At 51.9% G+C, this 15,881-nt stretch overlaps 7 protein-coding genes across 7 annotated transcripts; 2 read left to right on the forward strand and 5 right to left on the reverse strand.

Annotated features, from left to right (window-relative positions):
- Positions 1 to 1,485: 1,485 nt before the first annotated feature.
- On the forward strand, positions 1,486 to 3,577 carry B0H65DRAFT_555745 (putative phthalate 4, 5-dioxygenase oxygenase reductase subunit; the record flags this gene model as incomplete). Its single annotated transcript, XM_062830036.1, has 2 exons — positions 1,486 to 1,990; positions 2,079 to 3,577. The coding sequence occupies exons 1-2, from the start codon at positions 1,768 to 1,770 to the stop codon at positions 3,575 to 3,577; spliced, it is 1,722 nt and encodes a 573-aa protein (XP_062684052.1). The 5' UTR covers positions 1,486 to 1,767.
- An 808-nt stretch (positions 3,578 to 4,385) lies between these two features.
- On the reverse strand, positions 4,386 to 6,283 carry B0H65DRAFT_98132 (uncharacterized protein). The gene has a single exon (XM_062831650.1). It carries the CDS (start codon positions 6,096 to 6,098, stop codon positions 4,521 to 4,523), a length of 1,578 nt encoding a protein of 525 aa, XP_062684053.1. The 5' UTR covers positions 6,099 to 6,283; the 3' UTR covers positions 4,386 to 4,520.
- Positions 6,284 to 7,567: 1,284 nt separating this feature from the next.
- Positions 7,568 to 9,113, reverse strand: B0H65DRAFT_98128 (uncharacterized protein). Its single transcript, XM_062831649.1, has 2 exons — positions 8,762 to 9,113; positions 7,568 to 8,627 (listed from the first exon to the last, which is right to left on the reverse strand). Exons 1-2 carry the CDS (start codon positions 8,782 to 8,784, stop codon positions 7,706 to 7,708), a joined length of 945 nt encoding a protein of 314 aa, XP_062684054.1. The 5' UTR covers positions 8,785 to 9,113; the 3' UTR covers positions 7,568 to 7,705.
- Positions 9,114 to 9,442: 329 nt separating this feature from the next.
- On the reverse strand, positions 9,443 to 10,421 carry B0H65DRAFT_439750 (uncharacterized protein; the record flags this gene model as incomplete). Its single annotated transcript, XM_062825438.1, has 2 exons — positions 9,443 to 10,277; positions 10,399 to 10,421. 2 exons carry the CDS (start codon positions 10,419 to 10,421, stop codon positions 9,443 to 9,445), a joined length of 858 nt encoding a protein of 285 aa, XP_062684055.1.
- Positions 10,422 to 11,246: 825 nt separating this feature from the next.
- B0H65DRAFT_455826 (uncharacterized protein) lies at positions 11,247 to 12,800 on the reverse strand. Its single transcript, XM_062826257.1, has 2 exons — positions 12,578 to 12,800; positions 11,247 to 12,442 (listed from the first exon to the last, which is right to left on the reverse strand). The coding sequence occupies exon 2, from the start codon at positions 12,403 to 12,405 to the stop codon at positions 11,662 to 11,664; it is 744 nt and encodes a 247-aa protein (XP_062684056.1). The 5' UTR covers positions 12,406 to 12,442; positions 12,578 to 12,800; the 3' UTR covers positions 11,247 to 11,661.
- Positions 12,801 to 12,959: 159 nt separating this feature from the next.
- Positions 12,960 to 13,931, forward strand: B0H65DRAFT_420765 (ribosomal RNA-processing protein 7-domain-containing protein; the record flags this gene model as incomplete). Its single annotated transcript, XM_062824302.1, has 1 exon — positions 12,960 to 13,931. The coding sequence occupies one exon, from the start codon at positions 12,960 to 12,962 to the stop codon at positions 13,929 to 13,931; it is 972 nt and encodes a 323-aa protein (XP_062684057.1).
- Positions 13,932 to 14,064: 133 nt separating this feature from the next.
- B0H65DRAFT_98183 (uncharacterized protein) lies at positions 14,065 to 14,841 on the reverse strand. The gene has a single exon (XM_062831651.1). The coding sequence runs from the start codon at positions 14,683 to 14,685 to the stop codon at positions 14,197 to 14,199; it is 489 nt and encodes a 162-aa protein (XP_062684058.1). The 5' UTR covers positions 14,686 to 14,841; the 3' UTR covers positions 14,065 to 14,196.
- Between the last annotated feature and the right edge of the window lie 1,040 nt (positions 14,842 to 15,881).

The following is a 15,881-nucleotide window of genomic DNA, read 5'->3' on the forward strand; positions in this document are numbered from 1 at the left end:
ACTGGGGAATACCTTACACGCTGGCGTGGTACCACAAGTTGCAACTCCAGTCGCACTTCATCAAAACTCTCGGCCATAAGTACAACACTTGATCGGGCCGGACACCGCTCATTCTTCATCCTTGATTCTTGGTATGGGAGCAATTGCGGCTCTGCGATGAAGATTACTGTGCTTACCCAAGCGCAGGGGCAACCAAGTGGAAATCAGCAAACACCAACAACAGCCCAAGCCGCATTCAAACGGAGGCATATGGAGGGGAATGGAAGGATGATTCTACCAACTAGCAATCTCCGATCTACTACCATATCTCTGCCTTGCTCTTCAACTCTTGCCATCTCACAGCTAACCAAATATAGACCATCTCCCTCTCCTCTGAAAGTCCCAAGCCATTGACATCGTCTTAACGATCCCCATCATCACCGCACAAAGCCGAAACCTTACAGATGGATGAGTGACATTCACGTCAACATGACTGGGCAGCTATGGGTCCTATGACCAACTCTGCGACCGTAACAGCCAGATGGTAACGAGACCAGTAAGACGGGCTAAGGTCGTGCCATTCAACAGCCAGCAAGCATCTGACGACCTCTACAAAAGGAAGGATTTAGCGGTGTCAGGTTGTGATCCAATTCTCACACAAAAACAGTTGGCGTTGGGCCAAATATCTTGGTTTTCAAGTTGAGCAGAAGCTTAATACTTGCAGGCCCACAAAGATATGACAGGTCATGCCAGTTCACTGAGCAGAGCCTCGCGTGGCAGCTTTCAACGGCAACCACGACTATGACACGCAAAATGCCAACAGCCATGATCCCGGGACTTGATCAACCTCCTCGAGTTCTCTAGAGCACCACGATATTCGAGCTTTGGCCGCAAGACGTTCTGTGGGCGTGCCCAAAATTCCAAGGCTGACTTTTACCTCTGACACTTTCACACGTTGAGTTCGAAGTTGATCAACCCAATCCCATGTATCACGCTCAAGCCCGAGCTTTTCCCACACCGGCCATCCTGCCTTTGTCAAACACCTTCATTCGTCTTTGAAGCTCACAGCTTTGATATATATTTGGTCTTCGTATCGCGAGTGTCACGACCATGGAACGCTTCCTTCAAGGATCCGAGGGCCTCTCCAAGCCAGCCAGAAGAGAAGTACAGACTTGCAACTATCTAGATGACTTTTGGGTAGAACAGAAAAGCTCAACTCCCCTAACGTCCCTAAGGAGTCTGGCTGAACCCACATCACCACATCCTCCATCATTCAACGTCAACCTAAAGGGTATGTAGAGCCAGTATGTTATCGCTGTAGAAACCTCGACGCAGTTGTCCATTCACATCAATGAATCCCATCTTAGTAATCTTCTCCAAGGGTACAGGAAATTGACCAATCAGCTCACGCGTACCATCCCAATTGGGGATTATTGTGGAGACGGCTTCGCAAAACACCGGACACTTTTTTTAGTATTGTAACCTTAGCGAACCTTGCAACAACGTGCGTGAAGGGGGGAAGTCATCATCACTCCTCACTTTTTTAGATCTAGTCCGATGTGATCGGATTATCTTGTGGTGAATTGCCACCCCTTCACTGGAAGGGCGCGGCGATTGTGGAAAATCAAAACCTTGTAATGGCTTCTCGGGAACAACTGCCGAACGGTTGTTCGATTCACCTCCTCACCCACCGATCTGCTTAAGACGGCATTTTTCGAATATTTGGAACATCCCATCTTCTTCCTCTCACCAACATACAATTACCCCAACGAGGCAACATTTCTCGCCATGGCGGAATCACAGTCCAAAATCAACCTCTACGCCCCCTTTGAGCGCGACACCATCCTCGAGGTGCGCGCGAGCAAGATGAAGAAAATGAGGGGTCTCGACGTCATGAGCGGAATCGACAAGACTATCATCGACGGCCCCGTATACGTCGGCCGCACTGGCTTGGAAGGCGATGAGAGTGACCCGACCTTCCACGGCGGCATTGACAAGGCCGTTCACGGCTGTAAGTCCCTCCAGTCCCTCTCCTTATCAGTGCCACTCTCACCCCAACACCTCCCGGGTACTCATCCTCATACTGACTGTCCACACAGATTGTTCCTCCCACTATCCATCATGGGCCTCCGAGCACCCCTCCGCCGCTGTGGCCTTCGTCCCCGGCGGCTTCGGCGAGAACCTCGTGACCGCTCACATGAACGAGCGCAACGTCTGCATCGGCGACACCATGATCGTCGGCAGCCCATCCGCCCTGACCTCCAACCCGGATTCCTGCCTCCTCCTCCAAGTCTCCCTCCCCCGCCAGCCTTGCTTCAAGCTCAACCACCGCTTCCAGCTGAAGAAGTTCGCCCCCTTAACCTGGAAGCATTCGCGAACAGGCTGGTACTACCGCGTCTTGCGTCCCGGTTTCGTCCAAGCCGGGGACGAAATCCGTCTCGTTTCCCGCCCACATCCGGAATGGACCATCGAGCGAATCCAAGAGTATCTCCACCGCAACCAGGACGACGAGGCCATGAACGCCGAACTGGCGCAAATCGAAGAGCTCGGCGCAGAAAGTCGAGACGCATTCAAAGCCCGCGTGGCCCGTTCGGCAGCCCAAAAGAAAAGAGCAGAAAAGCTCGCTCGATGGCGCGACTTCCGCGTCGTCGAACGGCACACCGAAACCCCCCGAATCGTCTCCTTCGTCCTCGAAGCCATCGACCCCATCGTTCCCCCTCCAGGAGACGAAAAGTCCATCCTCCTTAAACCGGGCGCGCACGCCCGCGTCAAACTCGGCAACGACCTCGTGAGGGCTTACTCCATCGTCGGCCCCCCCGACGACGCCTCCATCAACCGCTTCCAGCTGGGCATCGCGCTCGAGCCTCAATCCCGCGGCGGCTCCGCCTTCCTGCATTCCCAAGTCTTCAAGGGCCACGTCCTCCAAGTGTCCGCCAACTTCACCAACGCGGTGCCCAACGCCCCCGGAATCAGCCACCACATCTTCGTCGCCGGCGGGGTGGGCATCACCGCTTTCCTGACCTCCCTCGAGTACTTACAGAGTATCCACGTCTCGTGCGAGCTGCACTACGCCGTTCGTTCTTCCTCCTCCGATGATATCCCCTTCCGCGACCGTCTCTCCCAACTAAACCCCGGCACTGTCAAGATTTACGACAAAACCAAAGGCCAGCGTCTCAACATCGAAGATATCGTCAAAAACATACCGTGGAATACAATGCTTTACTTCTGCGGTCCTTCGTCTCTCGTGCTCGACGCTGCGACTCAAGTCAGGAAATATAACGTTCCAGAGGGGGAAGTCCATTTTGAGGCGTTTGAAGCGGATATCAGTGGGGATCCGTTTGAGGTGGTGGTTGCTAATAGAAACGACAAAACGTTGCAAGTACAAGGGGAGGAGACGCTCTTGGAGGTTCTGCAAAAGGAGTTTGGGGATGAAGAAGTGGGGGGGAGTTGTTGCGTGGGGAATTGCGGGACGTGTAAGGTCAACCTAAAGGGGGGACGGGTGGAACATAGGGGGACGGCGTTGACGGCTGAAGAGAAGGGGAGCGCGATGTTGGCTTGTGTTAGTAGGGGGGTGGGGAGGATTGTTATTGAGATTTGAAAGGGTTGAGTGAGGGGTGGGGGTGAACCGTAGAATGGTTTTTGGCGTTGACTGAGAGGGAGGAGGGAGGGTTGTTGCTTGTTGGCGGAAGTGGGAACCGAATTTTCTGGTAGTGGAAAGAGGCTGCGTAAAGAAGATGCCTCCGGAAGCATTCAAGGTAGACTAGACTAAGATACCACAGTAAACATCACAGATCGAAAGTTCGTCTAAAACGCAAATTGGTCAGGTCAGTCACATCATGAGTCAGGTATGCACAGAATCAAAACGAGCAACACGGTCTTCATATGAGATAGAAACTTTCTTGGGCACGCGGCTTTATATATAGAAGAATGGCAATGTTGTTCTTGTTGGGACTAGCTGCTGGAAGTATGGATTATGTCTACCAAGCACTCAAAAGTCAAAATGCTCTCAAGTTCGACCATCAACTGACCTCAGATGCCATATCTGTCACTTAGCAAGCGTAAATGTCATGCAACATGATCATTCTTCCAAGCCGTATCTTCCACCGCAACCAGACCTGCAAAAAGCGCTTCAGATCGAACATCAAGCGGGTATATCGACTTCAAACTTCAAGTTGATTGCATTGCTTCCTCCCACGAATAGCCTTAGATCCACAATCGAGGTGTCTTCAGCCACACGACAAATTCAAAGCACACATGTCGAGCAAATCATGAAAATTTGCAATGTTTACTGTCCATTATCCCCTGTGTCGACCATCTCAACCAAGTCGAAAGAACCGTGTAACGCGGCTTTGAATCAACCATATCCTCCGTTCAAAACTCGTTCCTGTATATCCTTCTGGATATAGCTGGGTTCCTGATCCCCGCTGCTGTGAGCTGTCCTGTCCAAACCACGACTTCATATGCTCCTTGTTCTCATGAGTGAAGTTTAAAGTCAACTGGATGAACGGCCAAGGCCGCAAGCTCATACTGATTCTTTCTGATTACCAATGGCGGGGGTCCGACGGTCCAAACGGACGCCTTTTAATCCTGAGCCTGGGTTTTCCATCCTGAGACTGACCGGTACTGTTGTTCCTGGCGATCAAATTAGCAGCAAAAGTTTCAGGGCCAAATTCATCTTGGTTGGTGTGAGGAGGGTGCTGCACAGAGGCAGGACGTTGGAGCGGGCTGTTCTGGTCGCTCTGAGCATGAAGGTTTTTGGCGTTGGTCAATGAGTTGCTTTCGGCGCTGGTCCATGAGTTACCCAAGAGCCAGGCGTGGATTTGTTTTTGGCGGTTCAGGATGTGATCCGGGACAGCGTTAGAGGGATTCACGGAATGGGGACCATTTTGAGGACTGCCGTTATTGGTAGGACTAAACCCACTAGGCTGCTGAGGAGTGCCGTTGGTTTGGTGGCCGGTGTTAGTGACAGGGCCGGAAGGCAGGGGGTTTGAGGGTTTGGTGACGTCTGAGTTAGAATTGTGGACAGTAGTTGGGTTGGCAACTATGTTCCCGCTTTGCCGGGCACCGTTGGGAGTAGGCGACGGGGTGGTAAGGTTGGTATTGGGACTCTTGCTGCCGTAATTAACCTCGCTCTGGGGCATGCCGTTGCTGGCATCAGCGTTGGTGGGTGAATTGTCATTGTTGAGGGTTTCGTCCGTGGTCGTACTCTGACTGCCGACCTTGGTAGTGCCCTGTGGAACGCCATTCGGAGTGGTGGTCAAGTCAGAGGGCATGATGTTCTTCGAATCATCGTCGGCTGCGGTCGGGATCCAGGTGTTCGGGGTATCAGGACGGGGATCGTTGCTGTTGGAAGTATCTTTGTAGGTTTGGTTCTGGATCGGCTCAGTCTGGGTGCCATTTTCCTGGTGAGCCTTCGTGTAGGTGGCCTGAGTGCCCTTTTCCTGAGTTGCTTTCGTGCAGTTGGTGGTCTTGGAAGTGACGCTCATGGCCTCCTGCTCTGTTGCCTTCTTGGCAATCAACGAAGCAATGTTCTCGACGAGAGACCCAGTGGTTTTGCCGTGGAGAATCATCTTTGTCCAATCCTCATCGTAAGAACTGATGCCTTTCAGCAGCAACATATCCATGAGCTCGTCTGAAACCTTGAAGAGGGCACGACTGAGGCGTCGGCGGAGCCATAGGGCCCTGTCCAGGAATGCGTGGAGGTTGGGAAAGCTGGAGTGATCGATTTCCGTAAGTTCCTTGACAAGTCGGAATTTGTGCTCAGCGGAGATTTCACTGTCCCACTTGATCACGGCGTTGTAGAGGCTCCGCGGGTCCAAGGCATGCCCCTCGTCGTTGTAACCGAGGGCTTGGAGCTTGCTGATGATCGGCTGAATGCTATTAGAGAGCATGGTGTACGCCAGTACCTGCTTCCTCTTGAAGCATTTCTGATCTTCTCTTGAGGCGGTTTTGGCAGGAGCCTGCTCGTCGCCGGTGATGATGTCGTCGACATCTAAGTGGCTCATTTGAAGAAGGAGTGCATTGTGCCAAACCTCGAAATCCTCCTCGCCGCTTAGGGAAGGAGTTTTGGGAAGGTGAGGGAACGCAGGAAAGTCCGCGTTGGGGTTTCCGGACGCCATTTTGGTGACTGGGTCAAGTGGGTGATGGTGGAATGTGGGTTGAGGAAGATCTGATGGTGAGGCGGAAGGTGAGAATGACTTGATATCGGGCAAATGTAGAAGAGTAGAGCTGCCTGTAGGCGTTGTTGTCAGGTTGACGGAAAGGTTGTCCGACGATCTCTGTAGACGCGGGAAACGAGCTCACGAGGTGGTTGTTGTTGTTGCTGTTGTTGTTCAGGGAAAGATTCCTGGGCAAAGTTCGAGATTTGATGGCAAGAAGTTGTACGTGGGCAGGCGGGGTCTTTAAACAAGAAGGAAGGAGGTCGGTGTGGTGCAAGACTAGCGAGGAGGCGAGGGGAATCTATTGTCGTGCCTCCACAATATGAGATCGGATGGACGTTCAATGCTTCAGTTTCATCTCAAGTGGAAGACCGGTCATCCTATTGACCTGCACACTAGCGGTGGTGTTTGTCTCTGACAGGGAAGGAAGGAGCGTTTCGTCTTGTCGTGACTGCCTTGCAACTCTCGCAGATCAGCAGACACAGTTCGGACGATTGCACCAGGTGACACCAAGAGTGTAAAATACCAAGAGGAATACGCACGCGAACAGCGTGAATTGTGAATACTTAACACTTCTCGTTGATACGACGGGTAACGCAAATAGGATGAATAGGAGTGTGCACTATTGTGTGTGTAAGGGGATCAACTGGGAAGTGGGATGCACTTGAAAAAGAGAGACCATGTAGAGGAACCAGATGTACCCATTTGTGAATCTGTCGTCTCAAGTAGCTCGGCGAAGAGATCGCCGGTGCCGAAACGAGTCCCTCCGAACACCGCACCTTTCATCCCAAACTTCCCATCCCGAGTTCTTCCTGTCTCCCCAGGTCAATAGCACCTCAGTTTGTCCATTTCCTTCGCAGGGGAGCCCATGAGGTGAAAGTGAGATATCAACACAGGCGGAACTATCCAAGTGAAGCAATGACATAGTTATATCAACAAAGGGGCGGACTTCGCAAGCGAAGCGCTGATAAAATCATATCATGAGGAGGTGGGCGTTCACAAGTCAAGTACCCCAAGGGTTGATAAACCCTCATCACCTCAAGCGGGCGAGTGGGTGTGTGACTTCACAGCAAAGTGAAGCGAAGCTTCAAAAATGAGGCGAGTTGCGGGTGAGGATCTTGAAAAAGATCAAGCAGTGGGTGATGAACTCTCATACCTGGCATGCTCTCGAGGATGACGCAAGTAATGAGGATGTATCATCTGTTGGGGTGCGGTGTGTGAAACATCAGATGAAGTTGAGAAGAAAAAAGACTCACGTCGCCTGGCATGACTACGCAAGTGACGGAGAGCCATTCCTTTGAGTGTGTGTCTTGACCAGAGGTCAAATGTAGCTCGCAAGGCGAATTGGGCAACCTTACCACCTGGCGTGAATACACAAATGAAGGTATATCTTTGAGCTTGAATGCACAAGTGAAATTTTGATAGAGGGAATAGTTCACCACCTGGCACGAATGCAAAGTGAGTGATGAGTGATGATCACCGAGGTGAAACCTCATAGGTGAAGAATCGGCGAGAAGCGTGATCGGAGGGAGGCATGACCGTATTGCTTCCTCAAGCCGTTGGTACTCTTAATGATGGGTAGAGCACCTTTTGCAGACGCGGTTCTGACCAGATTGATGGTCTATGGCACTGAGGAGCCCGTGGTCCATCAGATCACTCATGATCTGGTATACAAGTTCGCGAAGTTCGTTTTTGGTAAGATTTTCGAGGCGCCTATCATCCTTTAGTTGGCGCAGGATCTGGACTGCAAGTTGGCGAAGTTCGCGGAGGAGTTCGTTTTTGGCAAGATTTTCGCGGTGCTCTTCTTCCCGCTTGTCCATGGCGTATTTGGAACCAATCTCGATGTCGAGTTTAGTGCAGGTGATTTTTCCATCCCCGATATCCACGTACAGGCGGTTAGCCCAGTCCAAATCGTAAGTCTCTAGGCCTTTAACCAGATAAAACATGTAGAATTTTGCCGGAATTGGGATGCCCATCCGCTCGAAACGCATACGAAGCCAGAAAGCTCTGTCGCGGTAGGCGTTGAGGTCTGACTTATGTTGACAGTGGCACATACTGTAGAACTCGTCCAGTAGGCGAGATACGTATATGCCAGGGCGGTCGGCATCCCAGCGATGAACTGCATCCCATAGGACTTTGGGGTCGCGATCGGTGACGTCAAGGGTCCAATGCCCACTGGACTTGAGTTGCGGCAAGATACGGTTGATACTGTCGTAGATGATCCGGAAGGCGCATTGTCTTCTTTGCTCAAAGCGCTCACGGTTCAATCTGGCAATGCGACTGTCGTCTCCTTGAGGAGGTGTCTCTGTGCCCTTGATGAAACCCTCGAGAAAGACGGCACAGAGGTTGGCATCGACCGTTCTTCTCCATTCGTCGAAATTTTGATCACCTTGGAGATCCGGAATAGGAAAGAGCGGAAGGGTTGAAGACGAATGCTTCCATCCACGCCATAGCTCTTTGGCTTCTTGATGAGGAACGCTTAAGGCAGTGCTGGTTAGATAGTTCGTTAGCAAGGTTCTCCAGTGAGTCGGTGAAGGGGAACAATCATCACTTTGGTGCTCCTCTGGCGAACAAGAAAGCAAAGATAAGATCAGAAAACGTGGTTATCAGGAACAAGTTGTCACCTTTCGGTTGGAGAAGCAGCCATGATGACCAAGGCGATAGGATATAGGATCGGGGTGGCCGTGAATTCTTTTGAGGGGTGACAAGACCGGTAGTATTGGACTTGGGAGTAAAACTAATGACTCAGGGGTGAGAACAGAGACTATAAGTACAACTACCGAGGTGCTCGGAATGGAAGTAGTCTAATCCATTGTGGGTTTTTTGCCACCAGGAAGAGCCTGTATCGATGGAGGTGGATGGGTGACCCAAGCAGTTATTGTTCAGGCATGGCCGTGCGTTGGTCTAGAAACCCAGATCAAGCGAGTTTGAGGAAAGTCTGAAATTCATTTAGAATAATGTTTAGTCACTAAGACTTGTGAAAAACGTCGTAGTGTTGGTGAAAGCAGTGCGGACATGTACCCGACGGAGGGATGATGTTCGTGGCTTCGAATTATCGCAGAACCTTTGACCCGTGTTCATAGTTTCCGGTGCTCGCCTCGTATTCATTCAAGACTTTTGCATATGTGGGCATAAATAGACAAACACGAATTTACCAGTATCGGGAGACTTCGCGTAGTTGTAACATGGTATGGGTTCATGGAGTTGTGAATAGTCGTTGCTGTATACCCTAGGTAAGAGGTGGGCGATTGCCGAAGAGACACGAGAGGGAGAGATGCTCCCTCTGCACGAGGCCAGCGGTCTCTTTAATAGCGAGAGCCACGTTGTCTGGCACCTTCTCTATGAGGATGTCCGGGACGGCGTCCACGGGCATTGCGGCGCTTCTTGAGGTGTTGTGGCTTGCTTGGCTTGACTTGACACTCCCCCACGGATTCCCAGGACGCCTGTTTCTCAATATTTGTCCCTAAAGTGAAGTAAGTCCAGTCCGAAGCCTTGATGAACAGCGACGTTACCCAGTTTTCGTCGGGATACCTGGTCAACCCGCTGAGAACATATGTCTTCATCAGCTCGTCGGCAATCGGCACACCGGCACGCTCGAGGCGCCGGCGAAGCCAATTAGCTCGGCGCATAAATTCACGGAGGTTATCGAACCCAGAGTGATGTATGTGGCTGAGTTCCCTCACCAATTTGACTTTGGCGAGTGTGTTGAGGTGAACAGCGACATCCCAGCGATGAATAGCATCCCACAGGACTTGTGGATCGAGAACATCCGGCAATTGGTAGCCGTCATATCCGTAGGGCAAAAGTTGCAAATGAATGGGCGTGCTGCTTGTATAGATGATTCGGAAAGCGCAAAGCCTTCTGTCGTTGAAAGTCTGAAGGTCCAGATAATCCTCGGCAGTGTCACTAGGGGGAGGTGTTTCCGTCCCCTTGACAAAACCCTCAAGACCGTATATCTTGAAAGTGTCTAGGACGCTACGATCCCATAACTCAAAGTTGTCTTCTCCTTTGAGTTCTGGAAGCTCCAAGCCAGCATCTGGGCTGGAATCTGTCCAAAGGGGCCATCTTGGATGACGAATGTCGTTGGCTGGCTCTTGAACTTTTTGATCACTCGAAACGGAGCTGGTCAAAGTGTTAGTTCTGTTTCCGAAGTTGAGGTGTTGAAAGCCCAGAACTAGAAGGTAATTTGACGAAGGCTTAGCTGGGGAAGAAGAGACACGATCAGGTGGGTGGTATGTGCATCGTCGCAAGAGATGTTCACCTTTCTGTGGAAGCAGCAGCCATGGTGACCAAGTGGATGACACAAAGTGCTCGGGTGGTGAGGTGAAGAGGCTGTCTAGTTGGGAACTTGTGTCTGGGAGAAAAGAAGGAAGCGAGTCGCGGTCGAAGGATAGCCAGCGAGCCAGCCTATATAAGGCCGGACTTGTTTCTCCAAAGCACGGACATATATGTACTAAAATATCCCCGACTGTAGGTATCTGGAGGGGGGTGCATATTGGTCTGGTACAAGTATTGACGCAAGCAAGTTAACAAGCCAAGTTAAATCGGGGGTCAAAACAAGTCAAGTACACGCTTGTTTTTTACAAACAAGTCAAATTAGACCCCCGACTTGACTTGACTTGACTTGACTTGTGTGCAGCACTGATCTGGGCGACTTTGTGTTCGGCTTTTCTCTTGTCACAACCTCAGGTGGATTCGATTATCGCCCTTGTGGTCGGGTGCCCCGCGCTCGATGCGTCAGCTCCAAGACCCTTTAAAGGACTCGGAGTTCAGAGGAATAATAATTGGTACAAAAGAAAAGTCTTGATCATAGTTCATCGGAAGGCGACTCAAACCTCAAAAGTTGCTGGTGGGGGACATTGAGAATTGCGCGGCAGACAAATGACGAGGTGGCCGGTCGAAAAAGTTGATGTTTTGGCGAAACTGCACCTTCAGGAGGCGCACAGGCGCGAAAGATACCTACCTGTACATTACCATCCTAGTTTCAACCAATCAACATGCATTTTCTGCCTTATATGGCTGACAAAGTGGGGCGCAAATGGTCACAAACAACGCCAGGCATTTGCGAACCAGTTTAACATGTTGGTGATGATGGCGATTCAGTGGACGTGTTACGTGTGGAAGGTGCATCCCACCTTGAATTTCCATTTACAGAGTACCGTATTTACCTCTAGCTGGGTGGCACGCCTTTTCCTTTTCAACCAAACAAGCCACCAATGAAGCATTTTCCCTGCCATCAAGTTCCCATCGTCTCATATGTTGATGCTTTCCTCCATACCATCCCAGAAGCTCAGACCTGCCCCCGTACTCTTTTGTGCGCTTCTTGCCCTTTTCCTTACGAGATCGAACAGGTAGACCCTCAAGAAGATGGGCAAAAATCAACTAGTATCCGAGGCTTCGCCGTTACCCTTATCGCCTCCGCGTTGTAAATCACTGGAGGCCTGAGCTATGGGTGACCAGTGAAGGAGAACCTAAGCAGGACAGATGAGGGATCGCCGAGGAGACACGACTCAGAGATATGTCTTCAATGGCGACGACCGCGTTGCCTTGAACCACCGCGATGTTCGGAAGACTGCCTATTGGCATTGCGGGGCCTGTTGATTTCTTGTTGCTCTTGTTGGTGTTTGTTTGCCTGGTCTTGAATGGCGAATATGTGCTTTCTAATCTCCGAGATCATTGTTTCGGAGTCCCATTTGTCGTACCGCACGATTATAAGACTTTCCAAAATTTTGCTGGGGTGGTGTGGAAACACACCTCCGTACAGACACGTCTTCATCATCTCATCCGATATTGGCATGCCGAGGCGCCCAAGACGCCGTTGAAGCCATTCAGCTCTATCCAGGAATGCATCGATGTCATCGAATTGACGATAGTCGATGGTGGTGAGCTCCCTTAAAAAGGCGAGTTTTTGGGTTGGGTCAATGTTGGTATACCAGCGTTGCACCGCATCCCATAGTACTTTCGGATCGCAGTCATCCAGTCGATCGTATGGGCCCCACCTGCGGATGTGCTTCTGGGCTACCAGGATTTGGACACTTTCATAGAGGAGACTCCAGGCGTGCCATTTCCTGTCCTTGAAGCTCCTGAGCTCTTTCATATTTTCGGGCGTATTGCCAAGGGGAGGTGTCTCCGTGCCCCTTATGAACCCCTCAAGGCCAAGCATCCTGAGGACACGTATGGCATAACCTTCCCAAATCCCAAAGTTCTCTTCTCCTTGGAGCACGATAATTTTGGGCGTGTCGTCATCGCCCGAAGAGGAATCATACATCGTGACCGACTCGTCCGGTTTATCCGTCTATCTGGGACTGTCAGCGTTTTTAGCTCAGTTAACCAGTCTGCTAGAATTGGAAGCTTCAAATGAGCCGTGAAATGTGATGATAGGGAAGCCGAAGAACAAGATAAATCTGGGCAACGTAGGCGTATATGTAGGAATCTGTCACCTTTCTGTGCGAGCCCTGGCAACCAAGGCGTGGAAAAGGAGAAGCTTGAACGTGTGCGACAGCGAGAGAGAGATACTGGTATACCGTCTAGAGGTCGTTAAAGAGCACGGGCGTGGCTGTCGTATGCGAGTGGTGAACTTTGTAGCTCCAGGGGTGCGCACAGGCGCCTAAAGGTACCTGTATGCTACGATACTGATTTCGACCAATCACCGCCCGCAATAACTTTACAAGGCTGAGAAGTGGGGCGCAAAAGTTTCCTGGAGACGGCGACGGAATGCAGAGCAAACTGAATGCTTCGATCTTCGCTTCAGTTTTCAATCTTCAAACAGAAACTCGACAACCACACTCGTCAACAGCACGTTTGTGTCTCAATACCGACAAAATGGCGCCATCCCCACAAACAATAGGCGAATTCAGCGTCCTCCCGATCTCGATCCCACCCGTTCCGTCGTTCCCTCGCAATGTCGTCCACTACCTCTACGTCCGACGAAACGCCCCCAAGATCCCCACAGCCAACGATTCCAGGAGTCTCTTCCTTGCAAACGTTCCTGTCGACAGCACAGAGCTTCACCTCCGCGCCCTTTTCGCATCACTAGTCGGCGCCGGTCGCTTCGAGAGCGCTTCCTTCGAGGATGAGAGGAAGGAGGCCGAGGCCGTTGCCGCCGCCCTAGACGCCGCGCCCGCACAGGCCGTACGATTACTCGCTGCCCACGGCAAGAAGAGGAAACGCGAGGATCAGGAGGCTGTCGAGAGAGCTGAGGAAGAAGCCGCTGCCCGACTACCCAGCACATGGACCCGACCACTACGGAAGAGCGGCAGCACCGCCGTTGTTCTGCTTGCCGACGAGAAGAGCGTACAGCAGGTTCTGAAGGCGATCGCGAAGGTTCACAAATCCAAGAAATATCCCACATGGGGCGGCGAAGGAAACGTCGTATCCGAGCGTGTACCACAACTCGGCTCCATCTGGCTCAAGGCGCACAACCAGCTTTCCTACCCCGACCGCGACCAGCTACAAGCCGCCGTGGATGCATTCTCGACTATGTTTACCAGGAGAGAGAGGGAAGCAGCCGAGATCGCCAAGAGACTGCGCAACGAGCCGGACGAGGACGGTTTCGTCACGGTAACACGTGGTGGAAGAAGCGCCCCGGCCACCAGGAACGAGGCCGAGGAGGCCAAGAAGATGATGATCGAGAAGGCGGAAAAGAAGAAGCAGGAGATGACGGACTTCTACAGGTTCCAGATGAGGGAGCGCAAGAAGGCCGAGCAGGAGGAGCTGGTGAAGCGGTTCGAGGAGGACAGGCAGAAGTTGGATGCTATGCGCCAGAAGCGCGGCAGGTTTGTCCCCGAGGCATGAGCGGAATAGCGACCAAACAAACTTTGTTAGCCATGCGACGCCTTCAGCAGTTCGCAGCCACATTTTGTGGGCAAGCCAAAGACTTGCGACCAAGCGATTGTCTTTGGTAGCACAACACTACACGACAGGCCTGCTGGAGAGAGGGCCCTATGTGAACTTGCGCAAGAACATGCAAGTCTCTCCAAACCTACCGTTAGGTGTGTATTTCCAATTTTCGTTTTTTTCCTTTCCATAGCAATATTCTATGATGACGGCCGCGGGGCCATCAGATGTCTTTCTCGCCTCTGGGTCCAACTCCCATGGGCGAGAAGACAAACGCTGACAAAAACCGCGTTACAACAATCTTCTCAAACACTCTGAAATGTCTTGCACGTCGGTTCCCGCTCCTGTTACGGATCTGTTGTCGTACGGAGGTTGTGCTAACATCTGAGACCAGGGAACGTCTTGGCATCAATCGGATGCCATCCTTCATTCCGCTTTCGCGGTCGTTATCGATATATAGAACCTCGAAGACCATATACCCAATAATCACGACCGAGGCGAAAAAAGCTGGTGCGACCGGCTGGCCTTTATCGACGGCCACACAGCAGAAACCACAACAACAACAACAACAACAACAACGCCTGTTTGAGAAAGGGCTGGGAGGAGATTCTGTACAACGGGATAGAGGACGGAAAAAGGGACAACGGAGTTCAAAAGGATTGGAAAAGCCATTCCCATATTTTCGAGGCTGGCGATTGTAACATTTGTGCATCTTGTCGGAGTCGAGTGGAAGGCGGAGACGGGATCATCCGTCAATCGTTTTCTGCTGACGGCCTGCAGCCCCCCCAATGCAGGTGTCGGATCATCACAACAAGGAGGGCGGAGGAGGAGGAGTTGAGGTTCAGGGGTCAAACAACCATTCAGAAGAGCTGTACACGGGCGGGGGTTAGGGTTTTAGCCTGTGTGTTTACTACGTTTCAGCTTGTTCTCCTGGCTTCTTCCGCTTCGTGGTCGCCGGCGGTCGGGTGTTTGTGACGATGCGGTGTGATGAGCTACCTGGCTACGTAGCGGTGCCGCTGTGGTTCAGCTCTCCAACGCTGTTGCGGCCAAGCTGTGGGGAGCCATGCCAGTTGTCCCGTAGTGGCCCGCCAGTGGGTGATCGTGTTGGGTGATCCGGGCCGGGGGGGGATTGCTGCAGCAACGGCCCCACCAAATAAACATGCGTGATGCCGGTTCCGTTGATTCGAAGATTCGCTGTTTTTCCACTGCGCAAGAAGCACTGGCACACCCACCACTGCAGTGCCACTCTGTGTGTTGCATTCGCCAATGTGAAGTCGGGAAAACAAGACATCCAATTGATCGATCTCCAGCCAGCGATTGACGCCTTAACGCCCGCCCATCCGCCCGCCCACAAGCTCGCCGATTACATACCGCGTGTTGTGTGTGTGTGTGTGTGTGTGTGTGTGTGTGTGTGTATGCAGCTCGTTGAGACCCCTTGACAGGTTGACATTGACCCCTAACGGTTTTCTGCATTGCCGTTGCTGTCGCTGTCAGGTTCCTGTCGCTGTCTCCTTCCCAACTTTGACGGCCTGACACTTCACTTGTTGAACACCAACCCACGCCTTCGACTTCGACTTCGACTTCGACTTCGACTTCGCAGAGGCCGCGACAGTGGTGTTAACCGGAAGGTCCGACCTAACCGATCCTTTACGAGAAGGAATACTATCCATACGAAGTCGCGAAGAAGGTCACTGCACAGTCGTTAGGTAAACACCACCTCCCGCCGCCCGAGTTCGGAATGATCACGATAACCGCCTTCTACACCGCCAACAACCGCCCAACATGATAATCTCAGACAACCTCCGCACGGCATCTGTATACATCAACAACCAGCTGCTCTCGCGCGGCCTCCTCAGCGATGGCGACACCATCGACTTCGCCTACCCGGGCGACAACGATGCCGAGCTG

The sequence above is a fragment of the Neurospora tetraspora genome (genome assembly GCF_033439725.1).
Source record: "Neurospora tetraspora strain CBS 560.94 chromosome Unknown B0H65scaffold_2, whole genome shotgun sequence".
Classification (NCBI taxonomy): domain Eukaryota; kingdom Fungi; phylum Ascomycota; class Sordariomycetes; order Sordariales; family Sordariaceae; genus Neurospora; species Neurospora tetraspora.

Coding starts and splice junctions, on each gene's coding strand:
- B0H65DRAFT_98132 (XM_062831650.1), bottom strand. CDS start 6,098: ATGGCGTCCGGAAACCCCAACGCGGACTTTCCTGCGTTCCCTCACCTT.
- B0H65DRAFT_98128 (XM_062831649.1), bottom strand. CDS start 8,784: ATGGCTGCTTCTCCAACCGAAAG. Junction 8,628..8,761: donor GCTGCTTCTCCAACCGAAAG/GTGACAACTTGT, acceptor CTATCTAACCAG/CACTGCCTTAAGCGTTCCTC.
- B0H65DRAFT_455826 (XM_062826257.1), bottom strand. CDS start 12,405: ATGTATGATTCCTCTTCGGGCGATGACGACACGCCCAAAATTATCGTG.
- B0H65DRAFT_98183 (XM_062831651.1), bottom strand. CDS start 14,685: ATGCACAAATGTTACAATCGCCAGCCTCGAAAATATGGGAATGGCTTT.